This window comes from Danio rerio, chromosome 10 (genome assembly GCF_049306965.1).
Source record: "Danio rerio strain Tuebingen ecotype United States chromosome 10, GRCz12tu, whole genome shotgun sequence".
NCBI lineage: Eukaryota > Metazoa > Chordata > Actinopteri > Cypriniformes > Danionidae > Danio > Danio rerio.
In genome coordinates, this window is record NC_133185.1 from 34,512,501 (window position 1) to 34,527,162 (window position 14,662).

The 14,662-nt window shown below is 35.3% G+C and overlaps 1 protein-coding gene across 51 annotated transcripts in view; it reads left to right on the forward strand.

The window, feature by feature from the left end:
- The window catches only part of dlg2 (discs, large homolog 2 (Drosophila)), a 426,869-nt gene that overhangs the window by 304,325 nt on the left and 107,882 nt on the right, over window positions 1-14,662 (forward strand). For 31 of the 51 annotated variants that reach the window (XM_009305412.5, XM_073913862.1, XM_073913864.1 and 28 more), the window contains 2 exons: window positions 2,718-2,777; window positions 5,196-5,354. The exons of 3 other annotated variants lie outside the window; for them this stretch is intronic. In XM_009305412.5, coding sequence (XP_009303687.1) covers window positions 2,718-2,777; window positions 5,196-5,354 — 219 coding nt within the window. 51 annotated transcript variants of the gene reach the window in all.

The following is a 14,662-nucleotide window of genomic DNA, read 5'->3' on the forward strand; positions in this document are numbered from 1 at the left end:
CTGGGAAAGCAGGTTTAAATCCAGCACTGGAAAAACAATTGCTGGTTTCCAAATATTTCCTTTATGTTGTCCCCACATAAACCGGTTGAGTTAACATCTTTGTTTTTACAAATTTAGGTGGATTGAACATAAAAAGTTGAACAAGAATTGTTTGAGTATGCAGCATGCTTGTACATTGAAAAAATGTTGTTCCAACACAAATCGATCAAGTTAACTTAAAACTTTTAACCAATTTATGTGGATTGAACATAAAAAATTAAGTTGTCTCAATAAAATCTCAAGATTTGTGTTGTTTCAGCTCATTTTAAATAAGTTTGAACAAATAAAAATATATACAGTATATTTTTGTGTACTATGAGTTTTGCAGGAAATTCTATACCAGAAGATTAAATATTATGCAAGAAATCTACTTGACAATTAAAGTCATTAGTATCTTAGTACATATAATATGTTCTCCTTAGTGTATAGTTACCAGCAAATTAATTTGTATATATTTATATTCTTACAACTTTGCTGTCTGTCATGTGTAAAGATGCTAGTGGTGTAACGGATCACAAATCTCACAGTTCGGAACACACTTTGGTTTTTGACTCACAGATCGGACCATTTTTCAGATCAGCAAAAAAGGGAGGAGACCAATGTCATTTGCTTTTCATTTTTACAAAAATATTGCTGCAAAAACCATTGGTTTTAACAAACAGAATTTAAAACCTGTAATTTTAATTTTTTTTAAAAATCAAGAAAGAACCAAGTGAAAAAAAAGGACAAAATTCAATACGAAAAATTATCTTTGTACCGTTGCTGATAATGCTAATCATAGAAATCTACTATCCTGTACAATATCATATTTATTTTCAACTAATGATTCAATAATTATCACATAAAACTTTACGTTTCATTAAAGATGTATCATTTATGAAAACCAATTCAATGACGTAATTTTGATGTATGTTTGTCGCCACCCAATGGTTACACAGTGTAATTGCTACAACATTCACCGGCGTCAAGTTTTATTAAACAATGATTTAAACATCAGTGTTTATATCTGAACTATTAACTGTTATTCCAGAACTTCTGTGTTATTTAATTGTTTGTAATTTACTGAAAAGTGTAAAAACTGAATCTATCTCAATCGAACAAAGATTTGAATGCAGCGCTTCGAAGGATTAATAAACATGCAAATCATTATCATTTATCATTCATGTTGCGCGGTTTTGAATTGAGATTCTGATCTTTTAATGTTTAATTGTGCAGCTTTACATGGAATGCATTAATGCAGGCTAAACAAGCAGTGACAGAAAACACCTTAAACACCTTTAATTGATACCCTAAAGCATTTAGGTATAGGTCCAACCACAACTTTTTTCGTCATCATATTTTACGGTGAAGCCAACGTCTCTGCAATTGTTCTAAATGTTGAATTATCCTACAAGTTCAAACAAAGTTAATAATCCACGGGTCACGTGCATTCCGAACTGTGGGTTGTGATCTGTGCAGATCACGAATCAACCGTGATCCGTTACACCCCTAATACATGCACTTTTCATACACAAGAAGCTGCATTTTTTTTATTTGCATTTTTACTTTGGGTGCGTCTCAATTAGTTCCAATGTTCAGCAGTCAGGGCACTCATAAGAAAGTCAAACTATTTTCAAGCCTCAATCTCAAAATTCTTCAAGTGCACGTAATCTGGAACAGGAAAATCGAGGAGCATCGATGCTCATTATGCTCCCTTAACGAAAGTTCAGAAGCACGGAACATGAACACGTGAACCAAATCATCAAAAATACCAACAAACAAAAGACATTTTTATATTAAGAAACGTATTTATTTATATTTAACACAAATGGACGTAGCTAGATAGGTTAAGAACAATTTAGCAAATATTTATAATTGTTTAATTATAACTGAGGTTGATGATGTTCTCATGTCACACTCAGTTCCCAATGTGTAGTGAACTAAGCTCACCGATGTCCTTATCAGTGACCGAATACATGTAAGCGACCTATTGATCTACAACCTCAGGAACATTGTATCCATTGACTTTTTGTGTAACTTACTTAACATACACGTACATTACATACTCGAAGTGATGCTTGTTTCCAGAGAGCAGGTAAAACAAAAACCAAAAGGTAAAAAATTTAATTAACAAGTTAATAACATGGTGAGAATGTGGTGAGATCTGAAAACATCGTAAAAATCAGGCAGCCAAAAGGGCTTTTCTTTTTCTGGATTGCTTTTAAAAACACTGCTGGTTGGGTTTAAAGAAGGCAGGGGGCAGGTCAATTGGTGCTTTTGAAAACACTGTCAGTTGATTTAGGGAAGGGATGGGGCTATCGATTGGTCGGTCAGTCAGTCAGTTGACAGCAGCCTCTGGTGGATTTAAGTGAGAACAGCAGGTGAGAATAGCACTTGCGAGAGAAATTTGAGATCTAAAAAGCATAAGCAGCGACCTAATAATTTTAGATCAATTTACATTTTGTATTTATATTATGCGTGGTTGCTTTGGTCTGTTTGTGTTGTCACCTCAGCTGTTTTGTATAAGGAGGCTTGTTGTGTTGTCAAATTTGGTTTTGTCCTTATTTGTGTCATTGTTTTGTTTCTGCATGTTACACGACAACTACTAAACACATTCTTACATTCTGAATACACATTTTAACAGTATAAACTTCAGGTTGTTTTGTCTCCATGCTAACCTGTTGTCTGTTTCCGATCAGAAATCCCTCATTAGATGAGATGGAAGGTCACAGGTTTGATTCCCAGCACTTCCAGTTGAGGTGAGAAACTTCGTTTAGCTGTCCTTTCGGTTCTGATTGTTCATGCACACCACATATGCTTTCACTTTCTGTTATTTATCCCTGGAAACTATGGATTGCTTGAATAAAATGTGAAAGTGACAGTCAGATCAGTCATTCTGAGAGTTCAAATGTGATTTAGAAAGAGGAATTAATAAAAAAAAAGGATGAAAAGCATGCCTGGTTGTCATTTCCTACAGGGATTTTTCAGGCTGTCATGACAGTATTAATGCAGGACATTAATTATTGCACAGAAATGTTACTTTTAATTTCATTCTCACTAATAAACAAAGCCAATGTACTTACAAATGTTGAACTAACTGGTTGCAGTTCCTTCCTTGTTCCTCTAACACATTTTCAGTGCCATGTTTTACACTCACTTTCTATTTTTTCTCTGTCTTTCTCTACCCTTCTCTCTCTCTGTTAGTGGACGACCGATATGGGTTTTTTGTAATTGTTGATTCCAAAATTAAAAATAAGATAGCAAATTACTCCTTTATTATATCATAGATATTCTGTATGACATGATAGATAATGCTATAGATCATGTATAGCATGATAGATAAAATATAGTAAAAATATTCAAATATAATCCAGTGATTGGACCCGTACATAGTCAATAGACCCTTTTCACCTGACGTGATGCAGTGTCTGGTTTCACTCCATGCAGTGTATCGTTACTTCCATCTACACAGAACTCCCTATAGAGAACTCAGCCACCCAGTCAGCTGTATATTTGCTACAGATACAGTTAGATGGCAACTACTAATTTTTTCTGTCGTCTGCATTTAAGGTGAGACATCTGACATTAAAAATGTACAGATCATCCAGATTTCCGCTTGAACCAAGAAAATGGGACTTTAAACAGTCTATTGCATTGTGTTACAGTCTTTACCTCAGATGAAGTTTGTATATACTTCTCAGCATTTGTCAAATTAAGATTTCAGATGTTTACACGGATGCTAAACATTTATGTCAGATTTATTATTGACATTTTTTGTGTCCTGATGCATGAGTATTAAATAAAACTGTGTGTGTTTTACTGTGGTTGTTTGCAGTGGACAGATGATTTCCAAACCCATTCATAATATTAACATTCTACTGCTCAGTTCTCTGACATTTTTTTTATATAAATATATATATAGGTATTTTATTCATGAACATAAAACATTTATGTCTATTTAATATTCAAATTAAATGAAATATCTAAACAATCTTTTATGTGACTTTTAATAATCAAACTAAATCATTATTAAATTTAACAATTGCACTAATAACACTAAAAAGACAGCATTTTAATTCAGTATGTTTAGATTATAAACTTATTTGTAAAATTATTAATTAAAGGTAGTACTAATATCAAATTAAATTCCACCTATTAGATGGCAGTAGAATACTGTCTTGATTCATTCAAATAGAGAAACTGAAAACAACTTTAATGGATCAATAATAATAAATTATGAAACTTATTGCATATATAGACATTTATACACATACTTATTAAGTAATATGAGAAGATTTAATAAAGAATTGCACTCACTGGAACATTTACATATAACAGATAATATAAATTTATATTCATAACAGCATCAAAGTAAAAATAAATTCATTATTGAGGAAATAAACGTAATTAATAAATGAAAAGGTTGCTAACATGTACTGTCTTTAAGAAGCAATAGCTTATTCCTATTGTTATTAACTTAAAGAATCATTTTTAAACTCATAAAGAAGTTCAGTATTGAAAAAGAAACATTTTGACACATGCCCAACGCTGTAGTAGTCTTGCCCAATGCCATTATAGTTTTATACTATAGTTTTTATTTATAATAGTAAATCAGATTGCGCAACATAAATAATTTCATTTGTACATTTTCCAGTGAAGTCTCTTATTCATTCTAAGGTAAACCGCAAATAAAAAATACACTGCGTTGCTGATAGGGGAAGTGACGTCATAGTGAAAAGGGTCTAAAGGGTTGTGGAAATACTTGACAACCCAAACAACAGTGGTGGACCATATGTGTCCAGATGCGCACTGTTTCTTTACAAAGTTAGATCTCCACCTGCTGTGCTGGCATGCACAATACTGTATTTCATTTATAATTTTCAAAAATCTATGCTAAAAACATTGAAGTCTGTATTCAAAATGTTTCAAAAAGGAGAACATCAACTATTACAAGAACTATGGTTTTGACTTTTATTTAAATGTCATGTTATAGGCCTGTTTAAGTATTCATTTGGAAACCAGATTACAAATGATTATATTTGGATGTTTAGCACTAGCTGATTGGCTAATTCTGCATATAATGCATATATCGGTCCGTCACTCCTATCTATCCATGCTCACCAGCGCACTAACCCTCGCTGCTCTGCTCTCTGCCTCTCTCTTTCTCTCCACACCAGGCCTCCAGAGCCAGTTTACAGCACTGTGAACAAACTGAGTGACCGCGCTCCCTCTCCCCGTCTCTACTCCCCCGTGGAGTTTGATAAAAGCCCCATGCACTCAATCCCTCACTTCCCTCACTATCACGTAGGCCTGCTCCCTGACTCCGAGATCACCAGGTACTGAGCACAACGCTCTGCATGAGGCATGTTAATGAAGACAGTGTGATCACACCTCCCTATATATGGTCACACACTTTTTTTTTGCATGCCACGCCCCATTTCAAAGTCATCTACATGCCCCACCAATCACATTTACTAATCCTAGTCTTTTCTTAATTATCTGCAGAGGTGTGATACAGTGAAGATACTTTCATGTCTTGTGTGAAATCAAAATTAAGGGCTGATCACAACAAACACGTTTTTCAGTTCGCAATGTAATGCCTTTTTGTTTACTTAAGAAAAAACAGGGCGCTACACTTTATGTTGCTATAAAACCACTATATGAATGGTCTTGGTGGTGGAGTACAAGACATCAAGTGGTTTTTCAAAGTTTTTTTTAAACTGCAGGTGCACAGAACAATCTGTCAAAAAATTCACAGCAAGATGAGGCACAGGGGTGAATAAGCCAACCCAAGCTCATTCTGAAAACGTAGCCCAGCGGATGTTTCTGGAGACCGCAATTTACGTAGGGCTGCATTTCATTTTTTTCCAAGCGAACGCTACGGGGCGGTGTGATGCCGCTTCTCTTTAAGCTAGCCGGCTGACGGCTCACCTCTGTGTGAAAGGCTTTCCTGCCGCAACCGGTTAGCTTGTCGTGTAGGTCGGCGGAACGGTGACGACCGGGTTTGAGTCCGGGGAAGAGCGGTTCCAGAAATCAGTTAAGACAAAAACAGAATCCAAAAAATAAAGCTCAAAGTTCATAACAGGGAGAGGATGTGGTGAAATCCGAAAACCAGGTCAAAATCAGACGAGGGCTTTTCTTTTTCTGGACGACTTTTGTAAATCGTCACTTGGGTTTAGTGGAGGAGTGAGGAGGAGGAGTGTGGGTCAGCTGATTGGCCAGCTACCCAGTCAATCGTTGTGACTGGGTAGCTGACTGACTGAATCAGACATTCAGTCAGTCAGTCGGACAGACGGCTCCACATGTGAACAGTGCCGGCGCGAACGGCGCGCACTCGCGAGAGGCGTTCGAGACGTGAGAAAGCACGCACAACGGCCTCTTGCGGATTCGCGAAAACAAAAACTGCACAAATACGTACCTCCCGGGATGTATTTCGCGGTCTTCAGAAATGTCCGAGAGGCTACGTTTTCAGAATGAGCCTGGGTTGGAATAAGCAGTGCAAAAAATGTTCACCTCCAAGAAAACTTGCGATATATTTGCCTATGGGAAAATAACTAGGAATAATAATAAAGAGCTGTATATACAGTATAATAATAATTTTAAAAAAGAGAATAGACGTTTGCAACATCAAGCAGCATAACAAGCTTTTTTATGGCTAAAAACCAATTAAACGAGACCAGAAGTCTCGAGCTTTCAAATGACTGAACCCGCACTTATATTAAAGAATAAGGTCAATAGGGGAATGTGTAAATAGCCAAACAATAGTAGTGGACTATATGACCTTATGTCTGCAGATGTGTAATGTTTTTTATAAAGTTACATCACCACCTACTGGCCTGGCATGCATAATACTGTCTTTTTTTTTTGGACATTTTCATTAATCTATGCTAAAAAGACTGTCAAAAATCTTAAAATGGTTGCACATAAGTGATATTGGTAATTTAAAAGAACAATCTGTCTAAAAAAGCACAGCAAGATGAGGCACAGGGGTGCATAAGCTGTGCAAAAAATGCTCACCTCCCATAGAAAGCTATTTTTAAAAGGCGCCTCTCACCACAAAAATAAAATAAAATAAATAAATAAATAAAAAAAAGTATTTGGTGTGATCAGAGAACATCCAAAACTATAACAGTAGTTTGTTTACAAAGAAGACTTTATGTTGCTATGAAACCTCTGTATAAATGTTCTTGGTGCTGGAGCGCATGACATCAGCTGATTTTTTTCAAGTTTTTTTTTTTTTTTTTACACACAACTATTCAAAGATAATTTAATTGTTTTTATAACCTCATGATATAAAAAAGTTCCATAAAATTAACTTATATGTTTTAGATATATAAAACTAATCTATTTGACATATTTATAATAAAATTAATATTTTAATATTATTTAGTTTATTTTTTTCACATGTATTTTTTTCTTTCCTATAAATCAGTAATTTAGTCTAAATTACTGTTCTTTTGATCAATTTAATGCATCCTTGCTGAATAATTATCTAATTTCTTGTTTTAAAAAGTTAGCTAATTAACTAATTACTGAAATAATAATATTTTACTGATCACACTAAATGGCCTTGTACATCTGATAATTGCATAAAACAGACTGTGTGTTTCGCATTTCGCATTGACACCAATGTGGAAAATGACATCAAATCCCACAAATGAGCAGCTCTTAAAGCTCTGCATATTTCTCATTGGCTTTTCCCATTTAACAATGATGCAAAGTGCAAGTAGAGGGCACGAGCATGGAGATTGGTAGTTACTCATGACAGAAGTATAACTGAATCACATCTCTGCTGCAGCTGTCCACTAACTTCCTTCCCTTCCGCAGCCGCTGTCAATTTGTCTGTATTTTCATCTGGTTAGACTGTATTGCTTATTGACAGCTTTTCTATGAAGGTCAGAGCTTGGCTGCTGTCATATGCGGTTTTGCTTGTGTGCCTGTGGCGTCTATTCAACATCAGTGCATCATAAATCAGAGCGGATTGATTTTATCTTCCTTATTTCCTGCCTAACTGATTTCACTTTTAGGTCCGGGCAGCAGCTTGTATGTTTAATTGGATATAAAACTTTATTAGCAATAACGCAACATCTCTCATCTCGCTGATTAAACGAGCAGGCATATAAATGTAATAGACCGGAGATGAACATAGTGTAAACGGGGATTCGGCCATGGAGGAAATGCACTTCGGGATTAAGAGACTTTCTGGTACAAACGGCTGAGTAATGTTTTGCTGTTATCCCAGTCCCGTACACAATGCCCCTGGCATGGGTGTGCTTTGTTTACCAGTTTGTTTAGAATTTAATTTTTAAGTTCATTACTCTATGAATTATAAAGCGCTGTCTAATTGGCTTCACTGGGATTTGGACTGATTTGCATTTCAGAACGCCAGCATGAACACCTAATGCATCGCTTAAATCCTCAGGACTAGCGAAAAAATAGAAAAAATAAATAAATAAAAGGCTTCATGAAAATGCCAGCGATAACATCTGTGATGAATGGATCGCTGTCTCTCATGTTCAGGGTCTGGCGGGTTTTGATGATGCTCTTCAAGGCAAAGCGCAGGCAGCAGTTTTATTAAAATGGCCAATTCTGTTTGACCGAGCATGTGAGAGTATCTGACCAAAAGGGAACAGTTCTCATTTTATGACGCATAAACACCAAAATCCTCTGCCTAAAAGCGCTGTTACTTCAGATTGGCTGTGTTTGAGTAGCTCCTGACAGCTGGCAGTTAAAAAACTGAATGTCTGATTCTGGAATGATCCTCATTTTGAATGGGTTTGTTAAAAACTTGTGAGTTTAGTCTTCTTGTGCCAATTCTGCTTGTTCTCAAGAGATTGGCTCAAATAAAAAATTCAATTCAATTCAATTCAATTCAGCTTTATTTGTATAGCGCTTTTACCATGTAGATTGTGTCAAAGCAGCTTCACATAAATGGTCATAGTAACTAGAACAGTGTAGTTCAGTTTTTAGTGTTTAAGTTCAGTGCAGTGCAGTTCAGTTTAGCTCAGTTCAGTGTGATTTAAAATCATTACTGACAGTTCAAACACTGAAGAGCAAATTCATCGATGCGTAGCTCTACCAATCCTTAACCATGTACTTATCTATTAAGAAGCAGTACTTACCTCTAAAAATGTATTTCCAAGGTTATTTTTACCTTCATTAGGACATGTTTTATATTTACCTTATTAACACTGGAACAACATACAGTATAACTGGATAACTAATGGCCATAGTGGATATAAGACTGTACTAAATATTTTCTGTCATGTTATATTTACGTTAAAAGATTGTAGAATCAAGCTTTGAATATTTAGAATATTTTATGACAACATTACCCTAAAAATATGATATTTACAAAATTTGTAATAGCTTATAATTTGTATGAATTACTAGGCCACGCGCAATGGTGTATACCTCACTTTCTCCACAGTGATATTGGTATTTAAAAGAAATGTCTGAAGTAAAGTTATGTTTTTGCAATCTAAAAGTTAAGTATTTTTCTAGCAGAGCTAGGCAGCAGAGGCATGCATATTCACAATGATCTCTTAAAATGCATGCTGCCAATTTGACAGTTATGGCCATTCATGGTGGAAATACTCAGAACTACTACTATAACCATACTTTAATTATGGGTTTTATTTGAACAAAGTTGTTACATTTTAAAAATGGTCAAAATGACTATGTCTGTGGGTCTAGGGCCCTATCATACACCCATCGCAATAAGGCACAAGACATGCATGACATGATTTGTTGCTATTTTCAGACCAGCGCAACAGTAATTTTCATGTTTTGTGCCACGTTGTTTAAATTACAATCTATTTGCAGCACTTTGTGGACTCACAGTTATGCGCCTATGCAGATTGAAATGCTTACACATTGCTTAATACACACAGGATGTACAGCAATACACAAATATCTTTACATAGAAAAAGTTAAAGGATTAAAATGTTAAAAAGAATATATTATTTACCACATAAATAGAAAAATCACTACCACCATGTCTTCGCCATCTCGTTTTTTTTTTTTTTTCAGTTAATTCATGACATTTTGCATTTGTATAATATTATTATTATTAGCAGCATTATTTATTATATGCATATTTATTTTGTTTTAATAAAAACAAGCTTAGATTTGTCCCCCTATCGGGTTTTGGAGACATATGGATCACTAAATGCGGCATAAGAATAGGATGTGTATTTGGTTCATTCAGTCATTTTTTTTTCGGCTTAGTCCCTTTATTAATCTGGGGTCGCCACAGCGGAATGAACCTCCAACTTATCCAGCATATGTCTTACGCAGAGAATACCCTTCCAGCTGCAACATATCTCTGGGAAACATCCACACACACTCATCTACACTCATACACTACGGACAATTTAGCCTACCCAATTCACCTGTACTGCGAGGAGAACATGCAAGCTCCACACAGAAACGACAACTGACCCAGACGAGTCTCGAACCAGCGACCTTCTTGCTGTGTGTCGAAAGCACTACCTACTGCTCCACCGCATCGCCGTATTTGGTTATAACTCAATATAAATTGTTAATGTATTCATTTGCTGTAAATTAGAACTGTATTTAGAAATAGTTTAGAAATAGTTTTCAAACAAATGTTTGCGCGAAATTAAATATGTAGGCTAAAGGATGTCTTCAGTGGCGTGCGTACAATACCGTTTCCTCATGAACGAAAGTAAAGGAGTAAAGTAAAAAGTAAAAGTTAAGTAAAGAGACAGTAAAAGGCAGAATGGAGGAGGAGGCTCATTCTTTATCCTCACAGCAGATGGTTTGTTTAATATTTTTTTTTCACTAGTGAAGCAGTACATCTACATTCCACTTTTCATGTCCACTCTTAAAGGGAATGTTAGATGAGACTCTTATTAGTTTAATGCACGTTACGCTCAAAACACACCCTTAACCATATTTTTCCATCCTTAAAATTGCAAAAGTGCATTCTGACATGCCCTTAATGCTTTTACTTTAGACTTTTTGCACCTAGATCATGAACATAGAGCCCCTAGTGTTAACTGCAGTGTATATTTGATGTGATGTAATGTCAAATACCACCAACCTGATTTCACCAAGTAGGACATTTTCCTGGATTAACATCTATGTTGATCCTGGAACAATATTCCAATCAGCCAATCAGAATTAAGGTATACATTTGCTGTTTATGTTATGTTTAGGCTTACGTTTAGGTTTATGCACTTCTACATGAGTGTTATCTAATACTTATTCTCATTTGATTTTGGGAATATTTTACAGTTTTAGTTGGGTTTAGGGATATAGGAATAGGTATGGATTATATTTTCGAACAAAAATTATGTTCCAGGATCAACATAGGTTTGCATTGTGCTTGGCAAAATTGTGACGTGCATCAAATACTAAAGTCTACTGGATGTAGAATTCAGAACGCTTGTTTTAGTGGTGACTGTTAAGTGAAGTGCTTCAAGTGACGTATTTTTCATCCATGCCATACTGAATCTTATTATACAGTGATGCAATCACCCAAAATGCTAACCATAAAGTTCTATTTTGCTCGGTGACAGCTAATATTTTAAAATTGAATGTACTTGCTTGATTCCTTCAATTCAAGACTTTTTCAATAACCTTCAGCTATAATGACATTTATAATGCATTTAATTTAAATGCTCTTGATTTGAATTTTGGCCTTTTTTGTGGCATTTTTGCTTAGAAGATACTACTATAAACAGTAATAAAGTAAATTGCTAAATTATGCACCAAGTAGAATCTATTCAGTCTTGTAATTCCCTTTGATTTGATTTCAATTCACACATCTTTGATGTTTTCTAACCATGCATCCACTTAGCGATGGTTTACTAATGTAAGATAATCAACAACCTCAAGCATGGTTCCCAATAGTAGGGGTGTAAATCATATCTTATGTATTTCAGAGGATTGAGAAATCTTGTCATCTCTGAATCATGGCTCAGGAGAGAGAATCCCTTACATCATTCAATTCAGATTCAAACGGATGAAGCCGTTTAACAGAATTACTGTTGCTTCCTGAGCGCTTCTGTAGCCATGTGCCATAACCATTCAATAGGCAGTGTCCTCTACACCGGCTTCTCGCTGATCTGAAGTGATAGTTTTTGTTTGTAACATGATTAATAATATTGTTTGGGGCTAAAAGTGAAGGGTGCATACTAATTGCGTTTTGCTGATGTGGACATTTTTGCAGTGACATGGACCATAAATCACTGTTCCCCCAAGATTTTGTTACTTCTAATTTGTGTGACTTGTGTTCCTGTTAGAGCTGGATAAACTAGCTTAATCTAGTTTGCTGACAGATTTCTGAAATATGCTTCTGGAGAATGCAAATAACAAAAGTGAAATGAGAAAGTCATTGCTAACAGTGCCAGGTGTTGTGTGTATTAGTGTATTATGGTTTGTATGAGAAGAATACTAATTCTGACGCTTTTTAAAGTATGCTTTTTCATCTTTTATTCCTAGATCGTATCTTGAGCGGGGATATGAAGATTAAATTAGCTTAATTTATTAGCAGTATTTGCTTAGACAAAAAATAAAAGATTTGAACAACACTCACATACCAAGTGTTAATCCTTAGTACTTGCTTTTATCAATTTTACCTTGTTATAGTTTTAAAAATGTAAGCTGCGAAAATTTTGTATACTATTGCTTCTATGCCAGGGCTATTCAATTAGTTTGTCATGGAGGCCAGGTCATGAAAAACATGCCAAATGAGGGGCCGGAAAGATATGACTTGTAATATTAGTGATGACACAACAGCATATAAGAGCCCATATGCTGTATTTTTGCTCCTTAAGACACCCACGTTGACTTTTTCTACATTAAAACATTAATATGATGTATTTTGCAACTACATAACATCATAACAACATTGTACAATGTGGCTTTTTTTACAAACATATTCAAATGTTGTGTTTCAAACACATTAATACAGTATCTTGTATTTTAACTGCGTAACAATTAAGGATGCAACGATTATACATTTTGCTTGCACGATTAAAGTCTGAAGAATAATCATGGTTTTACGGTTATCACGATTACTATGCATTTATTAAATTTAAAACACTACTAGTTTAGAAAACCACAAGAAAACTGCTTGTATTTTGAAGTGCTGTTTTATTACTGCTCAGCAACCAAATACAGCACAAAATGTTAATAAAAAACAAACACTACTCCATTTCTCTCTTCGGACTTAAGTTTTTAAAAGTTTTTACTTTAAACATGAGTGATGATTTTACAATGAAATAAATGACAGAACAATGAATACATAAATAAAAATAAGAATAAATAAAAAATTTAATTTGTCAAATGTTTATTTAAGCTATAAATTAGCTAAGAATTTAAATGAACCGTTGTTATTATCTGCTTTCATACATACATATTCATTGTAATAGTTTGTCTAACGTATCTTTTGTTTACATTGCACTGAAAGTCACACACAACTCTCACCACTACAGCGTGAGACAATTTCTACTGTGTGCACCTGGAGAGCGTGAGTGCGTCGATCTGCTTGCGAGCCGTGTACTCATGTCTCCTTTGTAAATAATGAACTTGCGTGCGGAAAAGATGCAACATGTTAACGGCCTGCTGCTATAGTTAATCCAGTGGGCGTGCGTATTAGCCTCAGTATAAGCTTGGAACTTTAAACTAGCACACATTTGGCATAACTTTGTTTAATTGTAGCAGTTTTGTTCTGTGCAACAGGAACACAGTGTTAAGATGCCTTTACGATTAATTAACCGTAATGAATTAAAGCGAGGTTAATAGTGAAATCGGCTAATCATTGCATCCCTGTAAAGATATCAATGCATTGTAAGGCATTTTTTACAAACATATCCAAATGTTTCCGGCTGCCCGCACCACTCGTTTAATGTCACTTGACTCACTCTCTGCGCAGCCTTCAACTGCAGCTCATGCTGCATTAAACAGATGCACGTCACTTCATAACTATAGTGGCCGTTTTTCGGCTGAACTAAATTTATTTTTGATGTCTTGGTCACACTATTTGGAGGGTCTGAACAAATTGTCTCAATGGCCGGGTCCAATTGAATAGCCCTGTTCTATGCAAATGAAGGACTACTGGGACATTCCAAGCACAGGATGGTAGTAGTTAGTTTCTCACAGCTCCAATACACATCTCTGCCATTTCCTTACAGTAACCATATGCTTTTCACTATATACAATTACTCTTCTCGTGATTTTCTTTCTTAAAACTTTGTCATATTTGGTGTTATTTGACAGTTTATTACTTAACAATTGTAGTGATGAAATCAACAGAGACATTTATTTATTTCGATTTACAATCTATTTACTATTGTTGGTTCATGTCCTGAGCAGTGTAGGTTAATGTAAACTTTTCCCTTACTTTATCTCCTCAACTTTGCTTTAAAGTTTAGCTGGTTTAGGGGTTTGGTATTTCACTCATGTCTGACAATGCTTTGCTCAGGATATGAGAAGGAAAGATAACTGTTGATCGTGGAGAATAGCTTTTACTCTTCTTCTCCCACACACCAGTACGTAGCTGTAATGTGAAGTGGACGCTGACAACACAGGTGCGCATCCAAATGCAGAGTTTATTATGCAGAGGTGGTCAGGCAAGCAACGGTCAACACGGGGACAAACAGATGTTTACAGG